The sequence below is a fragment of the Xiphophorus hellerii genome, chromosome 9 (assembly GCF_003331165.1).
Source record: "Xiphophorus hellerii strain 12219 chromosome 9, Xiphophorus_hellerii-4.1, whole genome shotgun sequence".
In the NCBI taxonomy this organism is placed as follows: Eukaryota; Metazoa; Chordata; class Actinopteri; order Cyprinodontiformes; family Poeciliidae; genus Xiphophorus; species Xiphophorus hellerii.
The window spans coordinates 19,368,809-19,379,538 of NC_045680.1; the positions used below are offsets into that span (position 1 = coordinate 19,368,809).

General features: G+C 36.0%; 1 protein-coding gene across 1 annotated transcript; it reads right to left on the reverse strand.

Annotated features, from left to right (window-relative positions):
- Positions 1-3,965: 3,965 nt before the first annotated feature.
- On the reverse strand, positions 3,966-7,291 carry LOC116725209 (granzyme G-like). Its single transcript, XM_032571114.1, has 5 exons — positions 6,916-7,291; positions 6,343-6,502; positions 6,105-6,231; positions 4,612-4,839; positions 3,966-4,499 (listed from the first exon to the last, which is right to left on the reverse strand). Exons 1-5 carry the CDS (start codon positions 6,971-6,973, stop codon positions 4,356-4,358), a joined length of 717 nt encoding a protein of 238 aa, XP_032427005.1. The 5' UTR covers positions 6,974-7,291; the 3' UTR covers positions 3,966-4,355.
- Between the last annotated feature and the right edge of the window lie 3,439 nt (positions 7,292-10,730).

Here is a 10,730-nt window from a genome sequence, read left to right on the forward strand (position 1 = left end):
ATGCCATATCACATGACACTACTATTTTGGGAATAATTACACACAGAGAATACATTCAAACAATATTTTATTATACACATATATGTATACATAATTTATGTAGACAAATGATTTCGTCCTACACCTTTTGTGAAGTCATTCCCAAGAGCCATAATAGACAAAAATTCAATGGATCAAACGTGTTAAGATACAGCTGGCTGTGATTATACACCTGGCCAGTAGGTGGTTTCGTGTGCACATGAAGCTTCAAGAAATGAACCCTTTCTCGAACCAGTTGGCTCAAGTGGTTCAATGCCTCATGAGGCTTCATCTCACCATCACTAGATGAGCAGAGGCAACGACTCACACTGGTAGTAACTGGACTCGACTTGAAGACACAGAGAGAATAGACAGATTGGTACAACAAGGACCCAACAAAGACACAGAAACACAGGTGGCATTAAATACACAGAGGGTAATCACGGAACGAGACACACCTGGGAACAATCAAGGGGTAGACAGGACAACATGGAGACTCAAAAGACACAGAAACCCAAAATAAACACACAGAAAAACTGAAATCAACACAGAGAAAACCAAATCCTTACAGTTTGTCTGGGGACTCTTTAGCAAATATGGATTATTATGCATTTTAGTACGTTACTTACATTATTAGCTCAGTGAATAGACTTTAAAGTACTTCTGTTAGTTTTTAAATTACTGAATAGTTTAGCACAAAAATACATGAAAGATCTGCTATTGTTGTATCAGCCTTCCAGACCTCTCTGGACCTGGTTCTGGTCTGCTCAGCATCCCCAGAACCAAACATGGAGGAGCAGCATTCAGCTTCTACGCACCACAAATCTGGAACACACTTCCAGAAAACTGCAAAACAGCCGAAACACTGAGTTCCTTTCAATCAAAGCTGAAAAACACACGTTTGAGTTGCTTTCAACTCAAACGTGTGAGTGGAACACACACATACAGTATATGATGATAACACTGCACAAATGTAATGTGGTGTGTGTACTGGTTTCTCAAACTTGTGAATATATGATGTTTTGATAACTTTAGATTTTTGTGCTTTTATGATGCACAGCGTCAACAATCTGACATGAGATTAATATTAAAATTACTAAATAAATTTAGACAAAAACATTTTGGATGAATTTGAAAAAATGTAACTACCGTAATCATATTTTCTGCGTTTACTAGTTGATTGTCGTGCTAAATCTTGTAGTCATCTTTAATCATTATAGGTCAGTTTTATCAATATATACTTGTTTCATTGTAGTGATAGCACATGTTTGCCATTTGATGCAAAATTTATGGTCTATCTAGCATTGTCTGTCTATTTTAAGTATCATTTCTTTTCTGCTTCACTTTAATTTGAGTATATAAGTATAAACAAAATTTTGTTGTTTCCAAGATGTCAGATTATATTCAGGAATCATGTATCATTATTTATTATCATTATTTATGACAGACAGACAGACAGACACTGCAATGATTTATTTTTATTTTTAAACAAAAAAGAACAAATGCTCAAACTAATCACGCACATCTTTAGGAAGTGGCTCTGAATCTTTTTCAAAAAGAGGGAATGAATAACTAGGGTTTTATTCAACTATTATTTTACTTTGCCCGCTTCATACACAGCACAAACTCTATCCAAATTTTGGCCTAACTGCAATGGTTATGACAAAAGATTTATCCTGTAAATCTAATGCTTATGTAGTTTTATGTTCAGGATTTGATTTTTTCTTTCAGTTTCTACAAACTGATAGACTTTCATATGTTTTGTTATGAATCATGACACTTTCTTCCTTTTTGACTGACCTAATTCGGTGGAGATAGAGCCAATTGGTGCTTGAGTCTTACAGTGAGTGGAATGGAGATCACCTGAGTGCAGTGAGCTTGTTTCGGTGATTGTCTACCTGCCTGCAATCCACCTTCTCCTTGATGTCACCTTCCTGGATCCAGCCTTCCTTGACATCCCATGAATCCTCTCCTGGTTGTCTGCTACCTCCTATAATAACCATCTTCTTTTTGGAGGGGGCTATATTTCAAAGTACTTCACATATTGTACCTTTAGCATTATTAACAAGACATTTTCTGAGGGGGCAGAAATCTGTTTGCTGCCCCCTGCTGAGCTCTGTGATATATTGTAGAGGAGTTTAACATTTGAACACATTTTTTAAGTTGCTAATATCTTGTTTGATAAATTTCTGTTACTCTAAAATGATCTCTCAGGGGCAGCGTACTCTTTAAAATTAAACTTAAAAGTCATGAAAAAGGGTTAAAAGAAAAAGATGTAGTTGAATATTGGGATTATGAAGTCAGGGTTGCATAGATCTTTAAAAACAATATCTTGATCTTCTCTTCATGTTTTTTTAACAAGTTAATTAATTTAGATGATTAGGCTTGATTTAGATTATGTTGTGTTTACAACTTTAAGACATCAACTTGAATTATGTCATTAGTTTGATCATGAGAAACACAAAACCACCACATGGTGGCGCTAAAGACAAGTTGATGATGTTACACAACTGAGATTTCTTTTCCCCTGCAGCTATATAATTCTATATAATTATTCCCATGTTATTCATACATATTATTTATTTTAAAGTAACATTTTTTGATTTATCAACACATTTATTCTGAGAGGAAGTGATTTAATTTATTTAGAATAGCACATCCAGAATCCCGACTTGAAACTGATGGCAAATTAAGATCTTTTGTATGGCAAGCAGAGCAAGGACTGTCAATATTCTCCACAACATTAATTTTATCCCCCAAGTTATTGATGCTCAAGAAATGTTCTCTAAACTGTTTTTATGCTTTTTAATTACTGGAACATATTAACACTACCTTATGTTTGACAGACAAGAGAGAAGGTTATGTAGCCTTGCAGCTGCTGCCTGTATTCCTCCCTGCTCCACTTTACACATTTGGGAGAAGCGTGTCAAACCCATCAACCTGGAGGTTCAGAAGGTTTCATTGATATCCAGCCAGTAAGTAAACTTTAATCTCTGATTCATGCTCAAATTGATTGCTGAATTTTTTTTTCTTAATGTGCAGCTTTAGCTTTAAATTCACCAATGGCCTGCTCTTTCTGTCTTCCCTCTCCACCAGGTTGTGACAAACCTGGCGGCATTATGGCAGGCCATTTTAACATAAATCATTTTTACCACCCTTACATTCCAGATATCTCAAAATGTTTTATGACTAAACATTTTAGTGATTTAAGATATTTCCAATTATATTTTGACTAGACAAAATACCTATTTCAGATATCTCTAATTACATTCTGACCAGTCAAAATGACGTTAGATTTACCATTGACTTGTATGGAGAATTCAAGTCAAATTTATCTACAGTGAATTACTGACTATCTGAAATACACATTTCAGATATCTACAATTAAATTATGACTAGTCATAAAGTAAATTCAAGATATCTCGATTTTAGTTTTGATTAGTCATGTTTCTTATTAAAGATATCTAGAATGACTCCATAATTCAAGATATCTTAAAATGTTTTTTTGGATAGGGGATATGTAGTTTTGACTAGTGAAAACTAAATTATAGATATCTTAAAAGCAAATAGTGACTAGAAAGAACTAAAATAAAGATATATTGAATTATAATTCTGACTAGTCAAAATTTCTATTAAGATATCTCTAAATGAATTATAGATATCTTGAAATACACAGCTTTTCTATTTAATGTCTTAAATTGACATTCTGACTATAGACAGAATGACATTACTGATATCTTGAATATGTATTCTGTATAGTAAAAACATGCCTGGTTTACGTGGCAATTTGAAAGTTTAATAAAACAATGAAAAATTGAAAAAAACAAAAAAAGATGTTTGAAATGCACTCTTTTCATGTTGAAAATGATTTGACAATAGGAATTTTAGCTTTTCAAAGCTGTTTTTAAGTGCATCCGGTTTGTCAGAAATTAATAAACAGGAAATTATTTTCAGATTTCAGAAGCAGTCTTATATTTTATTAAGTTTTGCTATCTCTGCATATCCAACATAGCCAAGCTCTTTCTACGTGGCATATATATATATATATATATATATATAAAGATATATATTCAATCACGTATACATTCCAATTGGTCCTACTTATCAAACAGTACAGTATGCTCAATTAATTATTCAAAGTAGATTAAAAAGTTTCTATGTAAGAAAGCCAGAAAGCTTGATTTTATTAAGGATCACAAGGGAAATGGAAAAAAAAAATAAAATAAAATAACAATTTTCTCATTCCAATTAGCAAGCAGCTACACAAAACTAATTCATTTGAAAATAACATAAGATATTCTTCTTATGTTGTTGAAAAATATCTGAACAGTATTTAATCAGTTATGTTTCATGATCTCATCAATCCACTCTCTGTAGTAGGGTATCTTGGCGTACTTGGTCAGTTTAAAAGTGAGACTCTTTGCTGAGATCACTCCAAAGGCTTTTCCATCTTCACAGACTAACGGACCACCAGAGTCTCCCTGAAAGCACAGACACAGCATGTGATGACTGTTCAGATGGAAGAGATCGGTTCTTGTGTTTGTCGTAAGACAAAGATAACAAAAGATGAAGAAGCAGAAAAAAAAAACCTACCTCAGCCGGTCCGTCCTCCCCTTTAGAGCAGTACTCATTTTTCTCAGTACAGAAATCACCATGAGTGAGCGTCACATTGACTTCCCTCAGCTCATTAGACATGTTTTTATTGTCGTCGCTTGTTGCTCCCCAGCCAGATACTACACACTTTTTGGGAAGTTTGTTGTCACACATGTCTGCCAGGACAATAGGCTGCACGTTCTTGTCGAAAATAGCTTTGGTAGACAACTAAAGGAACAACAGAAAATATTTAAAAGACTGTTTAACTTACAATGTGCAGGTGTTTTGTTTTAATCCTTTTGCTTTAGGGTGCATTCAGACCAGATAGTCCTGTAGACTCGGTTTGATTGGGGACTAAAATTGCAACATTTGTTACATTTTCAGAAACTAGTTCGCATTCACACTGCACTGTGTCAAACGAATAAAACTAACTGAAAAACCTGTTCCCCCCGTCGCCTGTGGGGGGCGCTGCACCAAGAACTACTGAAGGAATCGACACAAAACCTCTGAAAAAGGCCAGCGCAACTTTCTTCTTCACAAAAAGTAATCAAAAACAGAGCAGTGTCAGATTTTAGCGGTTGTAGGATTTCTTCATTGACATACATTACTGGTTTGGACATGGCCTGTTAGCCGCTAACGCTAGCGACGCTCCTGCAGGCGCCGTTACTACGCGGCGAGTCTGTCCTAAACCAGGCTGTTCCAATGTGGGATGAGCAGGAATCACAAAAATTATCGCAGCGCCTTTATTTCTTACCCGATTTCTATAAACATGGCTTAAATTGAAGCTGAGAAAATTGCTGATGTTTGTCAGTATTCTCCCTTGATATAAATCTATAAGCAGTTTCTTTCAATCAAGATGAAGAGAGGACTAAGCAAATTCCTCCATCCAACTTGATGATTATGTTCAAACAAATGAGGCAATTAGTTCAGTTTTTGTCATTTATTAAAGGTTTAAAAATTACAGCAGCTGCAGAGCGCCACAGCAATGGGACAATAAGCTGATAAAAAGTTGTAAAACAACTTCAAACCATTTATATTCTGCTTTTCCTTGCTTAGTGCGGCACGCAAACCCGTTGATATGACAACCGACACAACATCTTTGTTAACCCGCAGAGCAGAGAGTGATATATTGACCAGAATGTCCTGCACTGTAGCTACTTTCCTGCTTTTGAAACGGTTTCTAGTCAGGTTGCATTCAGTCAGAATTTCTACCGTTTTAGAGTCCACTTCAACTGGACCGAGACCTAGGTTTTTAGGAGTTCGGTTTTTAAGTCTGTTTTGGAATTCAAATTTGCATTCAGACCTCCCCAAAACTCGGACTTTCTAGACAAACGGATTGGAGTCTGATTCAGGACTCTAATCCTGCGTTGGTCTGAATACACCCTAAGTGAATAGCATGTTTAAAGAAAAGATCATTTATGGTATTGTTGGAAGTAATAAAAAAAAAATCTTTCATTTTAATAATTCAAGATACATTTCCAGACCTATATTACCTTCAAAAGCATGATGTCATTTGTGTAATATTTGTTATCGTAATTCTTATGTGGAAAATCTTGCTCCACAGACAAACATGAACTATTTTTGCCGTAACTGTGCAGTCCAAGACAAACCTCATAAGACCTAAAAAGAGAAAGATAGAGAGAAAAGAAAAAAATGAAATAAAGGAAGAAAATGGATTCTAAATTATCCGCAGAGTTTAATGCGGTATAAAATAACTTATAGCAAACTTACTTGGCTTTGCAGTGGGCAGCAGTTATCACAAAATATTCACTCACGAGGACCCCACCACAATATGTTTCGCTACCATTGTCGGCGCGGCAAGTCAAAAGCGCCATGTACGGCCTGCTGTGAGGTGCAGCCTCACGGCCACCAATGATTTTACCTGCATGAGCTGATCGACATACTTTTTGTTAAATGTTAAATTAGTAGCAAGGATTATTACCATTATTAAAACGAGTCATGATTAAAGTAAAAGCAAATGTGAAACCACATATGACCAATACTTGCATGAGAGAACATTCAACATCAAATATAAAGGGGTAAATTATTCATACTTTAGTGTGTCCTCAACAACCTAGGTTGTTCAAAAAGCTTTTTGTTATGGAAGGTCAATGTCCAAACAGCATTTTTCCTCCCATTTTGAGTTCACTTTAATATGCTGCCCTTGTTTGGTTAGAAGACAAGAGAGCTGCCCCTGAACTACACCTGCCCCCAGTTATTCAGATGAATAATGGCAATTGTATAAAGCACATAAATGCATAGTTCTTATATACTGTACAGTAAGATATTGCGAAAGATACTCACCTTGTCTATAAAAAGTAAGCACAAGCACCAGCGCTGCTAAGTCACAGTAGATGAACATGGTGAGATCACAGTCTGAGACGTTGAGGAGGAGCAACAAACACCTTTGACCGTTTTTGCTCTACATGCTTCCTTATATCTGTTTGCAGATGCAAATCATGTGGCTCCAGACCACACTACTTTTTTTTTTTTTTTTTTATGTTTGCTGATGCTAAGATTACAGTTTTTCTCCACTGTTAAAACACATTTCTCAACACCATCCATCCACTTCTCTCAGTTCTAAACACAAAACCCAAATTATAAATTACTTTCACTAAACCTATAGTTTGGTTTCTGCAAAATCAAACTATTACCTCAAAACTGTTCAAACTGAGCTCGAAACTAAACAGTGTTGTTAATGAACAAAGCATAAAATAAGGAATATACAATTATCAGATTATAAAGATTGTGAAATAACCTTTATTGTGCACAAATATAATGCATTTCCTCAAAAAGAAGTTTAGGGGCGTGTCGTGGTGGCGGAGGGGTTAATGCGACCCACATTCAGGGGCAACGTGGCCTCAACGCGGCTGTCGCGGGTTCGACTCCCGGACCCGACGACGCTTACCGCATGTCTTCCCCTCTCTCCTTCCCCCTTTCCTGTCAACCTACTTTGAAAAAGGGACACTAGAGCCCACAAAAAGACCCCTTGTGGGGTGATTAAAAAACAAATAGAAAAAAAGAGAAGAAGTTTAGAACTTGTAGTGAAAAAAGAAACAAAAAAATCAGAATATGGTTTGTGTTATCATACAGAATTCACTCTGCAGCATCATGTCAGCATGCTGAGTCAGGCCACAGGACCTCATCTATTTTCCGTGGCCAAGCAGTGTGGAAAACACCTCCTGGTTTGCCAAATTTATGCTAAGCATGCATCCACATTCAGCGTGTGGATGCATGCTTAGCGATGCAAAGAAAAATACTATATTTAAGAAATTCTTGGTTGATGTTGAACCACTGTCTGATCTGGATGACATGGTGAAAACTCACATTGCCCCACACAATATCTCAAAGATCATTCCACATTCCATTCAATTCACAATGTCTTTCGACAATTGTGAATTGAATTGAGCGCAGTTACAGCATGCCTAAATGAAACATGGTGGAGAATTTTTTTATTTTTTCATTCTGAGGCAAATGATAGAGAAGGTGAAAATATGAACCTCCAGCTTGGTTTTTAGCACATTTTTAAACTCTGCTTTAGATCAGCATCAAGAAAATACCACAGCATTAAAGAAGCATTTAGAAGAAAGACAACTAAATCATCTTAGTTAACTACCTATTCTAGTCCAGACAGACCTTAAGGAAATTGGATTTTATATTTGTGAGATCATTGGACTCACCCAGATTTGACATTATGTCCGAGCCTGCAGAAAAATAAATTTAAAAAACTGGTTGGTTTAAAAGTCGAATGGGCGCTTTTTCATCGCCTGTTGCAGCAGCTGCTTCTGGAGGCAGAGTGCAGAAGATTTTTCTTAACTGTGTGAGAGCTTAGAAAACTTCAGTTGTTTAAAAACTTTCCAGCTAACACTTTGAAGGTTTTAAAAAGTCATCCTCCCCGACTGATAAGCCACAGATATTGATCATTTTATGCTTAACCACAGAAGAGTGGTTAAGCATACAAAAGATTTTTATGTTTTATGCAGTTTATTAAAGTCTTTCTTGATCACTGATGATATTTGGATTCTGTTTTAAGCCTGACTCCTTTATGTGTGTCTGGGTAACGTGCTATTTCTTTATTTTACTTGCTCAACAGGAACTTCTGATTGCTATCAGCAACCACTTCCTCTGGTTAGGTTCCTAAATGTTAAAGACTAATGTGCCCCTCTGATTTTCTCTCAAAGACTTCTTAAGACTTTCAGTTCTTTTCAAACTCTATATTGGTGATGAGGAGCCCTAGTTCCTCATCACCGATATTTACCACACATCTATTGCATTTTTCCTAAGCAGAAGCCAAAATGGAAAGGCTTCATAAAAATGCATTTAAGAAAACTCAGTTGCATTCAAATGGGTGCAACTAGGTTGCACCCATTTGTACCAAACGTACCACTACGATTGTGGCCCAGTGCAACCGGCAGCAACAGTAGATCTTATGTTGTCCTAGATATTTAGTTTCATATTTTAAAGTTGATGTATGGTTTATTTTTTTTCATTTGTGCTTGTAGGTTGCTATAATAGTGTCATTTTTTCCTGTTCTCCAAGTAACTCTGTTTCAATCTGTCGTACTAAAGCTTCATTTTGTTCAGTCGGGTCTGCAGATCGGATGCTTTCAAAAGGCTCAAACATCCATTGCAAATCAGGGGAGAAATCATTTTTGCAGTGGTAGTTGTGAATTTATGGCTGTGAACTCTGTAAGCACAGATCATGCCTGATCACTATCTATATTTAAGTCTTATCAAAAATGAATTTTTAACCCGTGGCCCTAACCGTAGAATCGACTGCTGTATTTTATCTGGCTTTTTATGTTAACCCCTTAAAATATATGTTCACAAGAAATAAATGCTGAGCTTATTCTGAAAGCAATTTGCAGTTTTTTTTTCCCATTTCCTATTTCCCATTAACTATTTTAATTAATCTAACCAGGTGGTGGGTGGCACCAGCGCCTCTGCTTGATTCATCCTGCAGCATTAATCATCCAGGGTGTTAATAATCAGCAACTGGGGCTTTTTGTACTTCTCGTTCTGCTCACTTCTCATTAACTTTTTTCTAAAAAATCATATCGGGAAGCTGCATCTTATGGCGACTTAGCCGAAATTGCAGTGCCGATGTCTTCACTGCTGAAATGGAAACATTTACAACAACATCCTGCAAAGCATTGAGTTTCCCAAAAAGTCACAAAGAGGTCACTCTATAAGCAGTTTTTTATGAACATCCTGTGGTTTTGATTTGTTGCATTTAAGGAGTTACACAACCTACTGTTATGAAAGATAGACTTTGTACCTTAAGATTATAATGTGATTATTACTGAGCGTAAGTTTGGTGGGCTTAGAACATAAATTGCATCAATCCAACACTTCATGCAGAGTTTATGCCTGCAAGGGAGGAATACATTAATAAATATTTCTCACTTTTTTCTCATATTTATACTTTAACCATACAGTTAAAATGGGTTGCAAACAAGAGCTTAAAGGAACCCTTTGTAAGTAGGGTAAGACATTTAAAAAAATGATCAAATGTATTTTGAATATAAGAAACTGCCATGAAATGATTTATGCTGGAACAAGTTCATGAAATCATGCCTACACTCTGTGCACAATTATTACGCAAGTTGTATTTTTGAGGCTTTATTTTGCTGTTTAACAACTACAACGGTCTTGGTCAATTCAAAGATCCTAATAACCTCTCAAACCGGAATATTTAAGAAAGTAAAAGTGAAATTTTGGCTTTCTTAGGACAATATCTACGTGCACATGATTACTGGGCAACTATTAGTGTGCAGAATTATTATGCAACTGAATTAAAGCTGAAATTTTTCACATCTCACTTGTCATCCGTTAAAGTGAGAATAATAAACATGCAACTCAAAACTGACAAACATTTAAAAAATAAATGACTGACCAATATGGCCACTCTTCTTTTCAATAACAGTTATAAGCCTTCCATTCATGGAGTCTGTCAGTTTCTTGATTTGTTGACGATCAACTTTGTGTGCAGCAGCAACCACATCACTGTTCAGAGATGTCGTTCAGAGATGGGGTCACTTCATTATTCTTTTAAGGCCTTTTCTGACTAGCCACATAGTGGGGTACTTTGATGCATCTGATGGATCATTGTCCTGCATA

Bases quoted from the DNA above. Each gene is read 5' to 3' on its own strand.
- LOC116725209 (XM_032571114.1), bottom strand. From the start codon at position 6,973: ATGTTCATCTACTGTGACTTAGCAGCGCTGGTGCTTGTGCTTACTTTT. The intron at 4,840-6,104 runs GTAATATAGGTC...TTGTTCCTTTAG, and splicing joins ATGACATCATGCTTTTGAAG to TTGTCTACCAAAGCTATTTT. The intron at 4,500-4,611 runs GTAGGTTTTTTT...CTGTGCTTTCAG, and splicing joins GGGAGGACGGACCGGCTGAG to GGAGACTCTGGTGGTCCGTT.